The sequence below is a fragment of the Neophocaena asiaeorientalis genome, unplaced genomic scaffold, assembly GCF_003031525.2.
Source record: "Neophocaena asiaeorientalis asiaeorientalis breed wild unplaced genomic scaffold, Neophocaena_asiaeorientalis_V1.1 scaffold204, whole genome shotgun sequence".
NCBI classification, from domain to species: domain Eukaryota; kingdom Metazoa; phylum Chordata; class Mammalia; order Artiodactyla; family Phocoenidae; genus Neophocaena; species Neophocaena asiaeorientalis.
Window position 1 is genome coordinate 5,939,640 of NW_020173922.1, and position 20,879 is coordinate 5,960,518.

General features: G+C 36.8%; 1 protein-coding gene across 1 annotated transcript; it reads left to right on the forward strand.

Annotated features, from left to right (window-relative positions):
• The first annotated feature begins 7,916 nt into the window (after positions 1-7,916).
• PCDHB5 (protocadherin beta 5) lies at positions 7,917-10,542 on the forward strand. Its single transcript, XM_024752472.1, has one exon. It carries the CDS (start codon positions 7,917-7,919, stop codon positions 10,305-10,307), a length of 2,391 nt encoding a protein of 796 aa, XP_024608240.1. The 3' UTR covers positions 10,308-10,542.
• The last annotated feature ends 10,337 nt before the right edge of the window (positions 10,543-20,879 follow it).

A 20,879-nucleotide genomic window follows, 5' to 3' on the forward strand; every position in this document is an offset into this window, starting at 1 on the left:
GCCCAGAGATAAACCCACACAAATATGGTCACCTTATTTTTGATAAAGGAGGCAAGAATATACAATGGAGAAAAGACAGCCTCTTCAATAAGTGGTAAGAAGGACTAGGAATGGGGAATAAGCAATGTTTAAAGAAATAATGACCAAGAATTTTCCAAAAATGGTGAACAAAATGTACCGCTTAAGATGCTCAATGAAACCCAATTAGGAGAATAAAAAACAATGGTAGATGGGAGTGTTTCCTTAATTTCTCTTTCAGATTTTCATCATTAGTGTATAGGAATGCAAGAGATTTCTGTGCATTAATTTTGTATCCTGCTACTTTACCAAATTCATTCATTAGCTCTAGTAGTTTTCTGGTAGCATCTTTAGGATTCTCTATGTATAGTATCATGTCATCTGCAAACAGTGACAGTTTTACTTCTTCTTTTCTGATTTGGATTCCTTTTATTCTTTTTCTTCTCTGATTGCTGTGTCTAAAACTTCCAAAACTATGTTGAGTAATAGTGGTGAGAGTGGGCAACCTTGTCTTGGTCCTGATCTTAGAGGAAATGGTTTCAGTTTTTCACCATTGAGAACGATGTTGGTTGTAGGTTTGTCATATATGACCTTTATTATGTTGAGATAAATTCCCTCTATGCCTACTTTCTGGAGAGTTTTTATCATAAATGGGTGTTGAATTTTGTTGAAAGCCTTTTCTCTATCTATGAGATGATCATATGGTTTTCATCCTTCAATTTGTTAATATGGTGTATCACATTGATTGATTTGCATATATTGAAGAATCCTTGCATTCCTGGGATAAACCCACTTGATCATAGTATATGATCCTTTTAATGTGCTGCTGGATTCTGTTTGCTAGTATTTTATTGAGGATTTTTGCACCTATGTTCATCAGTGATATTGGCAAGTAGTTTTCTTTTTTTTGTGACATCTTTGTCTGGTTTTGGTATCAGGATGATAGTGGCCTCGTAGAATGAGTTTGGGAGTGTTCTTCCCTCTGCTATATTTTGGAAGAGTTTGAGAAGGATAGCTGTTAGCTCTTCTCTAAGTGTTTGATAAAATTTGCCTGTGAAGCCATCTGGTCCTGGGCTTTTGTTTGTTGGAAGATTTTAAATCACAGTCTCAATTTCAGTGGTTGTGATTGGTCTGTTTATATTTTCTAAGGACCTAATGAAAGTTAAAAGCTTTTGCACAGCAAAGGAAAACATAAACAAGATGAAAAGACAACCCTCAGAATAGGAGAAAATATTTGCCAAGGAAGCAACTCACAAAGGATTAATCTCTAAAATATACAAGAAGCTCATGCAGCTCAATATGAAAAAAACAAACAACCCAATCCAAAATTGGGCAGAAGACTTAAACAGACATTTCTCCAAAGAAGATATACAGATTGCCAACATACACATGAAAAGATGCTCAAATCACTAATCATTAGAGAAATGCAAATCAAAACTACAATGAGGTATCACCTCACACCAGTCAGAATGGCCATGATCAAAAAATCTACAAGCAATAAATGCTGGAGAGGGTGTGGATAAAAGGGAACCCTCTTGCACTGTTGGTGAGAATGTAAATTGATACAGCCACTATGGAGAACGGTATGGATGTTCCTTAAAAACAGAACTACCATATGACCCAGCAATCCAACTACTGAACATATACCCTGAGAAAACCATAATTCAAAAGGAGTCATGGGTTTCCCTGGTGGCACAGTGATTAAGAATCTGCCTGCCAATGCAGGGGTCACAGGTTCGAGCCCTGGTCCAGGAAGATCCCACATGCCCCAGAGCGGCTGAGCCCGTGTGCCACAACTACTGATGCCCGTGCAGCTAGTGCCCATGCTCTGCGACAACAGAGGCCACCGCAGTGAGAAGCCTGTGCGCCGCATTGAAGAGTAGCCCCTGCTCGCCACAACTTAAGAAAGCCCGTGTGCAGCAAAGAAGATCCAACACAGCCAAAAATAAATAAATACATAGATAAATTTATTTTTAAAAGAGTCATGTACCACAATGTTCATTGCCGCAGTATTTACAGTAGCCAGGACATGGAAGCTACGTAAGTGTCCGTCAACAGATGGATGGATAAAGAAGATGTGGCACATAAATAGCATGGAATATTGCTCAGCCATAAAAAGATACGAAATTGAGTTATTTGTAGTGAGGTGGATGGACCTAGAGTCTGTCATACAGAGTGAAGTAAGTCAGAAAGAGAAAAACAAATACCGTATGCTAACACATATATATGGAATCTAAGAGGGAAAAAAAGGCTCTGATGAACGTAGGGGCAGGACAGAAATAAAGACACAGATGTACAGAATGGACTTAAGGACACGGGGAGGGGTAAGGGTAAGCTGGGACGAAGCTAGAGAGTAGTATTGACATATATACACTAGCAAATGTAAAATAGTTAGTGGGAAGCAGCTGCAAAGCACAGGGAGATCAACTCAGTGCTTTGTGACCACCTAGAGGGGTGGGATAGGGAGAGTGGGAGGGAAATGCAAGAGGGAGGGGATATGGGGATATATGTATACATATAGCTGATTCACTTTGTTATACAGCAGAAACTAACATAACATTGTAAAGCAATTATACACCAATAAAGATGTTAAATAAAAAACAAAGCACAGCTAGGAATATCACAGGAAGGCTGCTAAAGACTAAAGTCAAAGAGAAAATCTTAAAAGCAATCACATGAAGATGACATATTGCTTTGAAAGGAACAACAATAAAATGGAGAACTGACTATCAAGCAGCCAAAAGACAAAGGAATGATGTCTTCAGAGTCCTGAAAAAAAAATAACTACCAGACTAGAATTCTATCACCAGAAAATATATCTTTCAAAAATGAAGCTTTCAAACAAACAAAAACTGCGAGAATTAATCACAGTCGCATCTGCACTAAAAGAAATACTTTTAGTGGAATTCATTAGGCAGAAGGAAAACAGTCCTGAAGGAATCACAGATTTGCAGGAAGAAATGAAGAACAAGAATAAGGGTAACTATAAATTGCTATTGATTATTAAAGGCAATAATAATAGTTTCTTAAAGGATTCAAAATATATATAACATTTTAATTCATGACAATAATAATGTAAAAGGCAGGTGCTATAAACAGAGTTAAGGAATTTTAAGCTTCTAAGCATTATCATGGGAGTAGTAAAATTAAATAATTTGTATTAGACTCTTGTAGATCAAAGATGGATGTTGTAATCTCTAAGATAATCACGAGGAGAATAATTTTAAAATTAATCGAAGGAAAAAAATAAATATCTAAATAATCGAAAAGAAGAAAAAAACTTTAGGGACAAATAGCAAAAATTTAGATGGTATATATAAGTGGATAGATATCAAATATTACATTAATTGCAATTGGATTAAATAATCCAATTAAACAACCAATATTGTCCGATTAGGTTTAAGAAAAATTCAACTATATGCTGTTACATAACTGTGTGTGTGTTATGACAGAAAGTTTGAAAATTTTAAAATAGAAAAAGATACATGACACAAACACTAACCAAAATAAACCAAGTATAGATATACTCACATAAGACAAAGGAGACTTTAAGATGCATTACTAGAGATAAAGAGAGATAGTTCATAATGATAAGGAGGTAAATATACCAGAAGTATGTCAATTCTAAGACTGAATATATCCCCATAAGATAATTACAAAATATAGAAAGTTAAACTGAAAGAACATAAATAAGAAATAGATAAATCCAGTCATAGGAGGAGGATGTATTACAACTCTCCCAACCCCTGATAGAATAAGAAGACATACCTAATATTAAAAATCTGAACAACACAATAATTATATCTGAATAAACTGACATACATAGTACACTGGAGAGTACACGTTCTTTTTATATGCACATGCATATATCAAAATTATCCATATTCTGGGTCATAAGGCAAGTCTCTAATTTTTTTTAAAGAATTGAAATCACTCAATATGCTCTTTGACAATGAAATTAAGGCAGAAATAAAAATTTAAAAGAAATACCCAAATGCTTCAAAATTAAATAATATAATCCATCAGTCAAAGAAGAAATCACAGAAGAAATTTACATATATTTTGAACTGGGTAAAAGTTAAGATCTGATCTATCAATACAGATTTTACAGGGAAATTTTAAAACTTTAAATGCACAGGTTAGAAAAGAAAGGTTAAAAATTAATAATCTAAGCTTTCATCTGAAGAAGCTAGAAAAAGAACAAACCAAATACCAATGTAGAAGGAAGAAAATAATACATATATATATATAAACATAAATAAATACAAAGCTGACAAATATACAACCAAGAAGATTAACAAAACTTAAAGTTGGTTCCATGTAATAATTAATAACTCTTATTAAAAACTCTTCATAAGACTAATGTTAAAAAGAAAGAAAACATCGATCATAAATATCAGGAATGAAAAAGGAACATCACTACCAATCCTACAGACATTAAAAAATAAAAGAGGATGTTATGAACAACTGTATGCCAATAAATTTGGTAATTTATGTAAAATGGAAAACATCTTTTAAAAACACAATATACTAAAACTGAAACAAGAAGTCTGATTAGTCATGTCTTAAGTAAATTAAACTTGTGATTAAAAACCTTGCCACTTCAGTTCACACTAGTGAATTCTTCTAAATACTCATGGAACAACTAACACCAATTTATACAAAATCTTTCAGAAGACAGATAAATAGGAAATATTTCCCAGATTATTTGGGTACCAGCATGACTTCAATGGATTATGACATCCAAACCTGAATAGGACATCATAAGGAAGGAAAACTAGAGACCAATCTCTTTTACAAACACATATGGAAACATTCTAAACAAAATATCAGTAAATAAAATTCAGAAATATATAAAAGAGAAATAATAAATTATGAGAAAACTGTGTTATTTTAGGAATGCAAATCCAATCAATATATTACATTACATTAATAGGTAAAGGAGTAAAATCATATGATTACCTCAATGGATACAGAAAAAAGTCACTAGTGAGCACACACTCATGGTAAAATTGTTAGCAAACTGAAAACAGAAGGGAAGTTTCAGAAAGTATTTTAAAACCTACAGTAAACATTGTCCTTAATGGTAAATTATTTAAAACTTTCCCTCAGGGATCAAGAATGAGACAAGAATGCTTGCCTTTACTATTTCACTTCAGTGTTTTACTATAGGTTCTAACCAGTGGAATAAAGCAAAGAAAAAATAAAAGACACAATGATTGGAAGAGAAGAAATAAGTCTTTTTTAAAAATGACATGATTGTATACATTAAAAGTCATAAAGAATCTGCAGACTATTAGGATTAATAAATGAAGTAAGTAATGCCACTGGATATAAGGTCTACATGCAAATCATAATTGTATTTCTATACAGCAACAAAACCCAGAAAATTAAAAATTTCAAGCATCATTTACAATAGTTTCAGAAACATCAAATATCTAGAAACAAACATAACAATATGCATAAGACTTCTACACTGAAAAATATAAAATATTATTGAGAAAAGTTAAATATCTGAATAAACAGAGGAATATATAATGTTCAATAGTTAGAAGACTCAATATTGGGAATATGTCAGTTCTTCTCAATCTACAGATGCAATAAAATCCTAAACAAAACTTCAGATTTCTTTGTGGAAGCTGACAAGCTGAATCTAAAGTTTATATGGGGACTTCCCTGGCCATCCAGTGGTTAAGACTTCGCCTTCCAATGCAGGGGATGTGGGTTCAGTCCCTGATCGGGGAGCTAAGATCCCACATGCCTTGTGGCCAAAAATCCAAAACATGAATCAGAAGTAATACTGTAACAAATTCAATAAAGACTTAAAAAAAATAGTCCACATCAAAAAAAAATCTTTAAAAAAAGAGAAAGGTAAAGTTTATATGGAAATACAAAGGGACAATAATAACCAAAGCAGTCTTAAAGAAAAAGAATAAAACTGGAGGACTTATCAATCAGATACTAAAACCTATTACGAAGTATAGTAATTAAGATAATATTGTATTGTGGGATAAACAAAGAGAAAAATGGGAAAAAAAGGCTCTTGAACAGAACTATGGACCCCTGATTTATGAAAAAAATGGCACGTCAGAAACAACTGGGAATGGAACTTCTTTTCAATAGATGGTGCAGTCATTTGGATATTTATATGAAAAAAAAATAATTTGACCCTAACCTCATTAACATGAAAAAATAATTTCAGGAGGATTATAGCTCTAAATGTGAAAAGTAAAGTAATTAATTTTTCAAAAGCACCATACAACAATATTTTCTTCACTTTAGTGTATGCAAAGATTTAAAGAAAACACAAAAAGTTCTAACCATAAATAAAAAATATTGAAAAATTAGAGTAAAAGTTAAGAAGTTTTGTTCTTCAAAGATACCACAAGAGAGTTAAAATGCATGCCACAGAATGGGAGAGAATATTTGCAATACATACTTCTAAAAAAGTACTTATACCCAGTATATATAAGGAACTTCTAAAGATTAATAAGAAAAAAAGACAAATACCCTAAATAGAAAAATAGACAAAAAACTTATGTACTTCACAAGAATATACACTAATAAAAACAACCATGTGAAAAATGTGCTCAATTTAATTAATCATCAGGGAAATGCTAATTAAAATTACAATATGACATCATTACACACTCATCAGAGAGGTTAAAATTAAAAGATATTATCAAATGTTGACAAGCATATGGAGCAACTGGAACTCTCACTCTGCTGGTTTTGGTAAAAACACAGTTGAAAACTGTTTTGCAATATCTATTAAAGATATATATATATATATATATATGTGCACATCTTAAGGCACAACAGTCTAACTCCTAGGAATATAGTAAATATAAATGCACACATAGACACCAAAAGACATATACAAGAGTGTTCATAGCAGCACTACTCAAAATATTCCCAAACTGAAAAACCCCAGTGTCCATCAACTGGAGAATAAAAAAACAAATGGTGGTATAGTCATACAATAGAATAACATAAAGCAATGAGAATAAAATAAATTAGAACAATATGTAACAGATGAATTTTACAAAGGTAATGTTGAGTGAAAGAAGACAAACATAACACTCTATAACTCCATTTGTATAAAAGTTCAAAAAAGACACACACAAGCTCTATGATAATAGAAATCTGGAGAGTGCTTACCTTTAGGGGGGAGGGTAGTGACCAGACAATGAGAGGAGGGGGCTTCTAGGGTTTTTGTAACATTTTAATTTCAATTTAGGCTTTGCTTATGAGTGTGTTTACTTCCTGAAAATTTTTTGAGTTGTACACTCATGATTTATGCCCTTTTCTAATATGTAATATTTTAAAATAAAAATAACTTTAATAGTGGAAACTTTTGTAAACATCCATTATTGCTTATTTCGTGAATATAATCAAATAAGAATCACACAAAAGAAAGTTTCTTCAAGTACTCAAAAGATATTTTATGAGGAATACTAGTGTTTTAGTTTGTTCTGAATAGTATTCTTTCGCTGGAAGTTAACTTAGCACATGTTTATTTAGAACTTACAATAACTGAGAAGTGGAGATACAACTGGGAACACTTCTGTGACTTAAAAGGTTCTAACTTGGAAAGAGACGGCAAATACTATATGCAATAGTAAATAAGGACGCCTGGTGGTGCTGCAGGCTAGGAGTAGGAATGAATGGCTCTGTGGATACCCGGGAAGCCATTAAGCTGGGAATCAGAACTCTGAATGCTTTCTAAAAGAAGGAAGCATTTTACATAAGATCTAGAGGCAGAGATCTCCAGAGAAGGGCATCGTTCTACTGCAGGTCAGTCAGAAAGATCTAATTCGAGTTTATTTAACCAAATCATCTGGGTTGATTGCATACGGAGTTGAAGAAACTGCAAGTTCTTGAACCGGGTCTGAACAATGGAGACTGCACCAGCAAAAACGCTACAGAAAAGGCAAGTTATCTTTCTTGCTATATTATTGCTTTTGTGGGAGCCTGGCTCTGAAGCAGTTAGGTATTCCATGCCAGAAGAAACTGAAAGTGGGTCTTTTGTGGCCACCCTGGCAAAAGACCTGGGGCTCAGTGTGGGGGAACTGACCACTCGGGGCGCGCGAATCCATTACAAAGGAAATAAACAGCTCTTGCAGCTGGATGTAACGACCGGGAATTTGCTTCTATATGAAAAACTAGACCGGGAGGTGCTGTGTGGGGCGACAGATCCCTGCATACTGCATTTCCAACTATTACTGGAAAACCCGGTGCAGTTTTTTCAAGCTGATCTGCAGCTCACAGATATAAATGACCATTCCCCAGAGTTCCTCGAGAGGGAAATGCTCCTAAAAATCCCAGAAAACGTCCAGACAGGGACTGTGTTTCCTTTGAAAATAGCTCAGGATTTTGACATAGGTAGCAACACTATTCAGAATTACACAATCAGCCCCAACTCCCATTTTCATGTTGTCACTCATAATCGCGGAGATGGCAGAAAATACCCAGAGCTGGTGCTGGACAAACCGCTGGATCGGGAGGAAGGGCCTGAGCTCAGTTTAACCCTCACGGCGCTGGATAGTGGGGCTCCGCCCAGGTCCGGGACCACTGCAGTCCGCATTGAAGTCGTGGACATCAATGACAACGCCCCTGAGTTTTTACAGTCGGTCTATGAGGTACAGATTCCGGAGAACAGCCCCCTAAACTCCTTAGTTGTCGCTGTCTCCGCCCGAGATTTAGATGCAGGGACGAATGGGAATGTAGCCTACGCTCTATTCCAAGGTGATGAAGCTACTCAACCATTTGTAATAGACGAAATAACAGGAGAAATTCGTCTGAAAAGGGCATTGGATTTCGAGGCAACTCGATATTATAACGTGGAGATTGCAGCCACAGATGGCGGGGGCCTTTCAGGAAAATGCACTGTAGTTATAAAGGTGGTGGATGTGAACGACAACGTCCCCGAACTGACCATGTCGACGCTCACCAGCTCTACCCCAGAAAACTCCCCAGAGACTGTGGTGGCTGTTTTCAGTGTTTCTGATCCAGATTCCGGGGACAACGGTAGGATGGTTTGCTCCATCCAGAATGATCTCCCCTTTCTTTTGAAACCCACATTCAAAAACTTTTACACCCTAGTGACCGAAAGGCCACTGGACAGAGAGAGCAGAGCAGAATACAACGTCACCATCACCGTCACAGATATGGGGACACCGAGACTGAAAACCCAGCACAACATAACCGTACTGGTGTCCGACGTCAACGACAACGCCCCCGCCTTCACCCAGACCTCCTACACCCTGTCCGTCCGCGAGAACAACAGCCCCGCCCTGCACATCGGCAGCGTCCGCGCCACAGACAGAGACGAGGGCGCCAACGCCCAGGTCACCTACTCGCTGCTGCCGACCCTCGACGCGCACGTGCCCCTGGCCTCCCTGGTGTCCATCAACCCGGACAACGGCCACCTGTTCGCCCTGAGGTCCCTGGACTACGAGGCCCTGCGGGCGTTCGAGTTCCGCGTGGGCGCCGCCGACCGCGGCTCGCCCGCGCTCAGCAGCCAGGCGCTGGTGCGCGTGCTCGTGGTGGACGACAACGACAACGCGCCCTTCGTGCTGTACCCGCTGCAGAACGCCTCGGCGCCCTGCACCGAGCTGGTGCCCAGGGCGGCCGAGGCGGGTTACCTGGTGACCAAGGTGGTGGCGGTGGACGGAGACTCGGGCCAGAACGCCTGGCTGTCGTACCAGCTGCTCAAGGCCACGGAGCCCGGCCTGTTCGGCGTGTGGGCGCACAACGGCGAGGTGCGCACGGCCCGGCTGCTGAGCGAGCGCGACGCGGCCAAGCACAGGCTGCTGGTGCTGGTCAAGGACAACGGCGAGCCGCCGCTCTCGGCCAGCGTCACGCTGCACGTGCTGCTGGTGGACGGCTTCTCGCAGCCCTACCTGTCGGCCCCGGAAGCGGAAGCGGCGGACGCGATCCCGGCCGACCCGCTCACCGTCTACCTGGTGGTGGCCTTGGCGTCGGTGTCGTCGCTCTTCGTCTTCTCGGTGCTGGTGTTCGTCGCGGTGCGGCTGTGCAGGAGGGGCGGGGCGGCCTCGGTGGGTCGCTGCTCGGTGCCCGAGGGCCCCTTTCCGGGCCACCTGGTGGACGTCAGCGGCACGGGGACCCTATGCCAGAGCTACCAGTACGAGGTGTGTGTGACGGGAGGATCCGGGTTAAATGAGTTTAAATTCTTGAAGCCGATTCTCCCCAGCCTCCCGACCCAGGGCGCTGGTGAAGAAATAGAGGAAAACGCCAACTTGCGGAATAGCTCTGGATTCAGTTAGGGATCTCATCATGATGCAAGGTATTTGTCATTTATCTCTAATTTCCCCAGATACCGAATTTGAGGGCGTCATGGAGAAAAATTCCATCTTCCGATATAGCCTTGATTTCCTTTTTGTAGTGAATTAGTCCATTTAACTTTACCTTGTCCAGTTTTGGAAAACTAAATTCTGTTGTCATTGCATTTATTTATAGTGTGCCATTCCAAATCCTTGCATGCTGTTGATTTTCCTGAAATTTTTGCTCCTTCCGTTGGTACTTGTTGCAATGAACTGTCTTAATAAAATATTGTTTTCTCTATATTCAGTTTCATCATGCTCTAAGTTATTTGATGCTAAATAGCAAAGTTTTTAAATGTTTACATAATATTCATTTTGTTTGCAAAGGAATATATTCATATAACAAATATAATACGTGAGAAAGCATGATGAAAACCAACACTTCTATTTACACTTCTTTCCTAGCTCTCATCCTATTGGAAAATAATTCTTTAAATGAATATTTTAATTCAATTATAACATTCATACAGAAAAGTGAAAAATCCCTAACACAGCTCACTGTATTTTCAGAAAGTGAACATACTTGGTATCAGCATCTTGAAGAAACGAAACATTATTAGCATCCCAGGTGCTACACAAATTACCCCTTAAAATCACTACCAGCTCAAGTATAACAAATATCTCAACTTCCAATACTATAGTTCAGTTTTGCCTGTTTTGAATTTATATAAATGGAATAGTAGAGTGTGAACTGTTTTGCATCTGGCTTCTCAACAATATGTTTATGACATTTATCCATGATATTGCTTTTAGTTTTAGTTCTTCATTCTTGTTGCTGTATAGTATTCCACTGTATGAATATGTCACAATTTATAACCCATCTTACTGTATGTGGATATTTGGGTTGGTGCAACGTTTGGCTGTTTGAATAATGCTGCTATAAACATTCTCTTACATGTCCTTCAACAAACATGTATATGCATTTCTGTTGGGTATATACCTAAGGGTGGAATTGCTGCTCATTTAGTAAGTGCATGTCCACTTTTAGTAGATATTTCCAAATCGTTTTCCAAAGTGGTTTACATTGCTTTCAGCAGTGTCTGGATATACCAGTTCCTCAGCATTCCTGCCAACACCTGGTATTATCTGTTTTTCATTTTATCCCTTTGGAAAGCACTTTTAAACCTTCATTTTCTAACTTTTTAAATACTTTCTTATCACTAAAGAATATGTTTGTAACTTTTTCGTAAACTTTAAACAATTTCATGCTATTGTTGTTTGGTATCCGGTACTTAAAATTTCTCTCATACATCTTTCACATATAGCTGTCTCACTATTTTCTGTTACTTCTCTGCTCAAACTGAAAGCTCCATTTATTGTTCCACTAATAACAGTTTCTTTTGATTTTCTTGCATGAAAGAAACTAATAGAATTCTTATTTTTCCTGTTACTTGTTTCTCCCTTATACTTTCAAACCTCTCAAAAATGCGCTTTTACTTTTATATAGTTAGGGTTAATGACCCATTCTACAACTGTAGCTAAGAAGTCCTTGTTTGTCTATAGATGTTTTAAAACCTGAAAAGCAATGTTAAAATTTTACTTTTAATGACCATATAAATTATGAATGCCCTGCAGGTAAAGATCACCAGGAACACATTATATCAGAACATTATAGTCAGTAAAGGTGGGTTTACTGACTTATAATGAGGGAGACTGCACACCATGGGGAACCATGGGTCAACTAAGTAACAGTGCCCTACAAAGGAGCTAGAGGATTTGGGCTTATGTTAGGTGATTGCGGTAGGGTTCAAGAAAGTCTCCTTCTTTCCTTTTTTTTTTTTTTTAAATTCCTTCTCTTTGCTACAGTATATCCTCTAGTGGCTTCTTAAGAGAGAGTGCACAAAAATAAACTTTCTCTGTCTCTGCATATCTGAAAATGCATTTAGTTTTCACTTCCACTTCATAAATGTCTTACATGTTACTTATGTCATTCAATGTTTTATATATTCTAACTATTCGTGCCTTTTCATATCTGAGATTTTTTCACCTCTAGTATTATTTCCTTAATAATTGTATTCGTAACTTTAGCTTGTTATGTTTGTCTGAGACTTGTACTTGTTGGATATTAAACATGTTAAATTGTTTCTCTATCTTTCTTATATTTCTCTTTTACATCTTTGGTTTTTCCTCTATATCCTAACTTAGAGTTAGTCCCTCACTTTATTTTGAGTATTTTTATTGAATTTTTAATTTTAGTGGCATATTTAAATCCCTAAGAGTTTTCTTATTATCTGATTGTGTCTTTTCCATAGTAGCACTTGGGATTTTCAAAGTTCACTTTATTTCCTGAATGATCTGTTTCCTGGAGGTTGCATTTCTCTTTTTGTGTTTCTGTGTCATTTGTGGTTTTCATATGTCTGGTGATAGATTATCTGTTCATATGTAAGAAAAAGAAACTGAGTAGCTGGTGTGTAGCAATTGCTGTTTTCTCTGCTTTGTTTTTATTCAAGATTTTTTTGATGTGGACCATTTTTAAATTCTTTATTGAATTTGTTACAGTATTGCTTCTGTTTTATGTTTTGGCTTCTCGGCTGTGAGGCATGTGGGTGCTTAGCTCCCTGACCAGGGATCAAACCTGCATCCCCTGCATTGGAAGGTGAAGTGTTAACCACTGGGCTACCAGGGAAGTCCCAAGTCTTCTCTGCTTTTGTGTGATAAGGTGGTCTGCACCCAAGTTTCTGTCCTGAGTGGAAATTTTGACATGGTGCTCCATGTGAGGTAGTGCAGAGCCAGGTTTATAAAATATCAGACTTTACTTTAAGGGGCATTGTGATGAATGGGCAAAGAACTCTTTTCAGGATGTGGCCCGGCAAGTGTCAGGATACAAAGGTTTTATGCTGGGACTCCTAAAATCTCCACTAAAATATCCTAGTGTTCTCCAAAAAAATTTCTTTTATTTCTTTAGAAATGAGCCTTAATGTTTTTGAAGGAAGGTCTGGAGGGAAACTAATAATTATTAAAATTATATGTTACATACAATGTATTATTATTATTACTATTATACAATTTCTATGCACCTTACTGTTTTCTAAATTCTTTACACATATCTCATTTAATCCTCAAAATAATGGTACAATTGGTATCCCAATTTTAGAGATGAACAAACTGGACATAAAGAATTAAAGTAACTTGCCCAATGCTACCTAGCTAGTAAGTGGTGGAATCAGGATTTGAGTCCAGGCAGCCTGACCCTAAAGACATTACTTTTTTGTTTTTATTTTTTTCTATTTTGAAATCTATTAAGTATTCCAAAAAGTGTATACAATGTATATGTGCAATTTAAAATAAAAATAATAAAATGTTCATCACCCAGCTTAAGAATTAGAACAATACCAACACCTTGGAAATCCCTGTGTGCCTCCATGATAACATCTTCCACCCTCATTATAATCAACCACTATCCTGAATTTCTAATTAATTACTTGTTATTCTTTGTAATTATATCAGATATGCATATATAGCTAAATAATACATTGTTTGATTTTTGTCTGTCTTTGAAATTTATATAAATGGATTCATGTAGTATGGATCATCTGTGGGCTTGCTTTTTTCAATCATTATGGTATTGAATTCATCCATGTTAATGCAGTTCATTCATTTACACCACTCTAGAGTATTCCACTATATAAATACACCTTCACCTTTAAATTCATTTTAATGTTGATTGACTTTTGGGTTGCTCCAAGAGTTTTGTTACCATAATAATACCGCTATAAGCATTCTTGAATACATCTCCTCATGCACTTGAGCAAGAGTTCCTTTTGGGTACAGGCACATCTAGGAAGGTACTACCTGGGTCATACCAACAACTAGAAAGATATCGAAGTGAATAAAATAGACTATTAAAAGATGCCAACACCAAGATGAAAGAGATGTTGGAAATATCTGAGAATGATTTTTAAGTGGACTGAAAAATGCCTCAATGAGCAATTATAAACATGCTTGAAACAAAAGAAAAAATATTCTCAGAAAAGAAATGTAAAGTGGCAGCAAGGAAATAAAGAAATATAAAGGAATACCAATGGAATTTTTACAAATTAAAAATACAATCATTGAAATGAAAAACAGTAGATAAGCTCAACAACAGGAATACAAAGAGTCAGGGAACTAGAAGATAGAACAATAGCAATTATGTACCCAATTTGAGCAAAAGAGAGAAAACAGTGTAAAAATTAACAGAGCCTCAGGGACCTGTTGGACAATACCAAGAGATCAAATATTTGTGTCACTGGAATTCCAGAAGGAGAGGAGAAGACTTTCCAAATGTGGCAAAAGATAGAGACCCAGAGATTCAAGAAGTCAAACAAATCCAAAGCAAGATAAACAAACAAACAAAGAATTTATACCAAAAGACACAGTCAAATTTCTGAAAACTAAAAAGAAGGAAAAAATCTTAAAAGCAGCAAGAAAGAAATGACACATTACCCATAGGGCAATAACTAGCTGAATGAGAGTAGACTTCTCATCAGAAACCATGGATGTCAAAAGAAACTGGCGTATTTTCCAACTGGTGAAACAAAAGAAAAATTTACAGGCCTACCCTAAAAAAAAAAAAAAAAAAAAAAAAAAAAAAAGGCTATAGGGAGTTCTCCAAACAGAAAGGAATCAATAAAAAAAGGAATCTTGGAACATCAGGAAAGAAGGAAGAACACAGTAAACAAAAATATGGGTAAACACAATAGACTTTCCTTCTCCTTTTTAGAATTTAGTTTTCTAAATTATGTTTCACGGTTGAATCCAAAATTATAATACTGTCTAATATAGTTCAAAATGTATGTAGAGGAAATATTTAAGACAATTATAAATGGGGGAGAGTAAAGGTATGTAAAGGGAGGAAGGTTTTCAACGCTTCTCTTGAACTGGTAAAATGACAACCAGTAAACTGTGATAAGTTATGTGTGGGCCAACCACTATAAAAGCTATACAAAGTGATACACTAAAGCCCACTATAGAGAAATCAAAGTAGAATTCTAAAAAACATTCTAATAACCCACAAGAAGACAGGAAAAAGAAAATGGAGAAAGAAAAGATAGACAAATAAAATGGCAGACTTAAGCTTTAACATATCAGTAATTATATTAAATGTAAGTGGTCTGAACACACCAATTAAAAGAGATGGGCAGAATGGGTTTTTAAAAATGACCAACCATATGCTGTCTATAGGAAACTTCACTTCAAATATAATGATACAGGGGCTTCCCTGGTGGCACAGTGGTTAAGAATCCACCTGCCAGTGCAGGGGACACAGGGTCGAGCCCTGGTCTGGGAAGATCCCACAGGCTGTGGAGCAACTAAGCCCGTGAACCACAACTATTGAACCTGCGCTCTAGAGCCCATGAGCCACAACTACTGAAGCCTGCTCACCTAGAGCCCATGCTCTGCAACAAGAGAAGCCACTGCAGTGAGAAGCCCACACACCACAACAAAGAGTAGCCCCCACTCGCCGCAACTAGAGAAAACCCATGCACAGCAGTGAAGACCCAATGCAGCCAAAAACTAATTAATTAGAAAATATATATAATGATACAGGCAGATTGAAAGTAAAAAGATAGAAAAATATATTATGCAAAGAAAATGACATTGGAGATATAGTAGGACATTATATAATGATAAAAGAAGACATAGAAAGCCTAAATATGTACACACCAAACAACAGAGTTGAAAAATATGTGAAGCAAAACCTGATAGAACTGAAAGGAGAAATAGATCCACAATTAAAGTTGGAGACTTAAACACCCTCTCTCAACCCTATCTCAACTGACAGAACAACTAGGCAGAAAATCAGCAAGAGTACAGAAAACTCAATACCATCAACCAACATATTTATAGAACACCCACCCAAGAACTCCAGAATACACATCCTTTTCAAATGCTCAGAGAAGACAGACCATTTAAACAAGTCCATAATACAAACTTCAACCAATTTTTAAAAATTGAAATCATACAGCATGGGTTCTCCAACCACAATGGAATCAAACTAGAAATCAACAGAAAAATAACAGGAAAATCTTCAAACACTTGGAAACTAAACAACACACTTCTAACTAATCCATGGGTCAAACACAAAGTCTCAAGGGAAAATTTTCAAATATATTGAAGTGAATGATCAGAAAACATATATAATGATACAGGCAGATTGAAAGTAAAAAGATAGAAAAATATATTATGCAAAGAAAATGACATTGGAGATATAGTAGGACATTATATAATGATAAAAGAAGACATAGAAAGCCTAAATATGTACACACCAAACAACAGAGTTGAAAAATATGTGAAGCAAAACCTGATAGAACTGAAAGGAGAAATAGATCCACAATTAAAGTTGGAGACTTAAACACCCTCTCTCAACCCTATCTCAACTGACAGAACAACTAGGCAGAAAATCAGCAAGAGTACAGAAAACTCAATACCATCAACCAACATATTTATAGAACACCCACCCAAGAACTCCAGAATACACATCCTTTTCAAATGCTCAGAGAAGACAGACCATTTAAACAAGTCCATAATACAAACTTCAACCAATTTTTAAAAATTGAAATCATACAGCATGGGTTCTCCAACCACAATGGAATCAAACTAGAAATCAACAGAAAAATAACAGGAAAATCTTCAAACACTTGGAAACTAAACAACACACTTCTAACTAATCCATGGGTCAAACACAAAGTCTCAAGGGAAAATTTTCAAATATATTGAAGTGAATGATCTTCCCCATCCATTTCAGATTTCAAATGTGTTTAGCATCAAACTGTTTATATTTTAAAACTTTTCTGCTACATATATCACATCAGTTGAAAGGTTTTCATAAGTTATTGGCTTATATATCACTTCTGTCTTTTCCCTGAATAATTGTGTTTTTCCTTGCACATAACTAAATTTAGAAAGATTTCCAAGAGGTTCAATCCATCCTTGAAGTTTAGTCTTTATCCTTCATTTTTAATAACTTGAAGATATTTTAAATGTTATAATGGAATGAAAGGAAAACAAACACACGTGGCATATAAATGGAAATCAGCTTGATCAGCTATGCAACAGTTATAAGTTAACTAAATAAAATTAAGTTTAACACACTTTACAATGTTTCATCAGTTAAAGTACTATTTCAACTCACTGGTAATAATACAACTAAATTAATCTTGAAATGGTCACTTCAAATTAGCATACATAAGCAAGAAAGAGCATGGGACATGGTGATTTTTTACATTGTTTACCTTTCTGTGTTGTGTCCAGAGGAGACCAATATTTTGCCACCTAATTATTAAAATTAACCTGGAAAATATAATTAAGACAGTTCCCAGTGAATCATGGAAACATTCTTTATCTTTAACACTGATGGATCCATTTGTTAAAAATGACACAGTTAAGATTGGTGCATTTCAATTTTGTAAACGTTATCTTAAGAAAAGAACTATACAGTACTGGCACAAAAACAGAAATATAGATCAATGGAACAGGATAGAAAACCCAGAGATAAACCCATGCACATATGGTCACCTTATCTTTGATAAAGGAGGCAAGAATATACAGTGGAGAAAAGACAGCCTCTTCAATAAGTGGTGCTGGGGAAACTGGACAGCTACATGTAAAAGAATGAAATTAGAACACTCCCTAACATTATACACAAAAATAAACTCAAAATAGATTGAAGACCTAAATGTAAGGCCAGACACTATAAAACGCTTAGAGGAAAAAAAAAACACTTGAGTGGGAGGCATAAAGTGGAGGAAAAAGTACAGATGAAACAAGACAGAATGTTGTGAAGCTGGGTGATGTGTACATGCAAGTTTATGCTGTTTACTTTGTATATGTTGAACTTTTTCCATAATAAAGACTTGAAATGAATTATTCCTTGTGAGACGTTTGTAAAAGCAAAGTCAGTTCAACTCTAGCCGATCAAATCAAAGCAACTGAGAAGCATTTTCCTGATGGAATCTAATGTAATCCACTTTCCAAAAAGGCAGTTTCTTCACATACCCAACTGATATCTTTTGGGGTTACATTAAGATACTATTTTCTTGGGGCTTCCCTGGTGGTGCAGTGGTTAAGAATCCGCCTGCCAATGCAGGGGACATGGGTTCGAGCCCTGGTCTGGGAAGATCCCACATGCCGCAGAGTAAGCCTGTGCACCACAGATACTGAGCTTGCACTCTAGAGCCCGTGAGCCACAACTACTGAGCCCTCGTGCCACAACTACTGAAGCCCGCAGGCCTGAGAGCCCGTGCTCTGCAACAAGAGAAGCCACTGCAATGAGAAGCTGGCGCACCGCAATGAAGAGTAGCCCCTGCTCGCCACAACTAGAGAAAGCCCGTGCACAGCAACAAAGACCTAATGCAGCCCCCAAAAAAAAAAAGTTTTTTTAAAAAAAAGAGGGGCTTCCCTGGTGGCGCAGTGGTTAAGAATCCACCTGCCAATGCAGGGCACATGGGTTCGAGCCCTGGTCCAGGAAGATCCCACATGCCTCAGAGCAACTAAGCCTGTGCACCACAATTATTGAACCTGCACTCTAGAGCCCACAAGCCACAACTACTGAAGCCCCCGCGCCTAGAGCCCGTGTTCTGCAACAAGAGAAGCCACCGCAATGAGAAGCTCACGCACGGCAAAGAAGAGTAGTCCTCGCTTGCCACAACTAGAGAAAGCCCGCGTGCAGCAACGAAGATCCAACGCAGCCAAAAATAAGTAAATTAAAAAAAAAAGAGGAAACCAAAGAAGATAACAAAAAGATACTATCTTCTTTCTCTCTATCATAAAAGGTAATGCTCTCACAGACACTTCAATGATCTAACTTGATTTTTTACACATACTGTACTAATAATTAAGATTTGCTTCAAAATGAAAAAATAATTTAATAAGCTGTATTTGAGGATGCCTTCAGGCAAAGAGAGTGAATAAAGGACTCTGTGGATGCCAGCGATGCCATTAAGTTGGAATCAGAACTCAGACTGCCCACTGAAAGGAGGAAGCATTTAGGATTGAGCTAGAAATAATTTTGTTTCAGAGAAGAAGCTAAACCCATCCAAGATGTTTATGATTGTTGGTTTTACTTCATCAGTGTATTTTGTTATTCAGATCCTCAAGGAAGTCTGTTCTCAGTAACATTTATCAAGTGAAACAAAATGATCTTAATTTTATCCTTCTGGGTAGATGGAGGTGCTTTTCAACTAGAAAATGACTTCATCTGTTCAGAGTTTAGATTTATTTACCTTTATTTATTTTAGCTAGAGTTGAAGTATTTTGAAAAATATCATTTTTAATCCTCCATATTCACTCCTTACCTGAAGTGAATTTTGCTTGAACTCGATTGATTTCACCTCTCAATAAATATGAAATCATTCTTAAATGAATTATGTTTGGTGTATTTTGTGTACTCAGATATGCACTGACCCATTTAATGTATTCTCAGGAAGTTTAGAGATACAGTTTCCAATTTATCTGAGCAGAAATTGGTGAGCTGTGAATGAATATAGCCATGATGAACCATCATTGAATTCCAGGGTATCCACTCAAATATAATTCACCTTTCACACTACCTTATTTGGTCTATATTTATAGGACCTAGTGTCATCCTTGTTGTGAGAGACCGGTAGAGGTGATCTTGAACGTTTGTTTTCTGCATTGCATATGCTCTTACAACAGGGCAATATATTTGGACCTTGATTAATTACTTAATATAGCAGGGAAATTTAACCCAAAAGTTACAATAAAATGAAGACCACTAATAAAATCATGACCATTTCTACCCATACAAAAATGCAGGGAATCCTAAAATGCTTACTTATGACAGATACCTGATTGCTCCTAGTCCTTCTTTTAAATACTTTAATTTGATTAGATACTTCTATCATAAGTATTTCTTGGCCTCAATTTTCCTAATAGCCTAATTGTTCCCTGTACTGTGCAGGTGTGCCCACAAAACAAAGTAAGTATGTTGTTCATATCATATTATTAGCCATATAATTTAGAGAATGATTGTGTATTTTAAGATTGGTCTTGCTAACCAACTTTTACATTTTGTATAGTTTGTTGATGGGACAATTAAATAGTATACTTGGATTCAGAAATTACACTGCTCCTCAGAGATAAACTGCACTGCCAATGAATAAAAGTTGGTTATAGGAAGTTTACATTACCTGAGGGAATGATTCTTAAATGTGTTAGTTCGCATCAGAATCACTTAAGAAGTAAGACAGAAGTGCAAATTTCTGTTAGTACTGCCAGAGAATTTGATTCAAGTTCTGGAGGGGAGCTCAGGAATTGACTTTGAAAAAACACCCCGAGACTCCCAGTTAAGTCTTTATGCATGTGTTTCACACACTACAGTTTGAGAAACACTGACTTTTAAAAAAACCTTTTAATGCTCAGATTTTGGATGTGGTGTTGACCTGCAGCACCCCACGAAGTTATTAATTTGAACGCATGGTGGCAGTGCAGGCTAAGAGAGTGGATAAAAGCTCTGCATTCAGTGGACTCCATTTCACGGAGAAACCCAAGAAAAAAATACAGAACACACAGCTA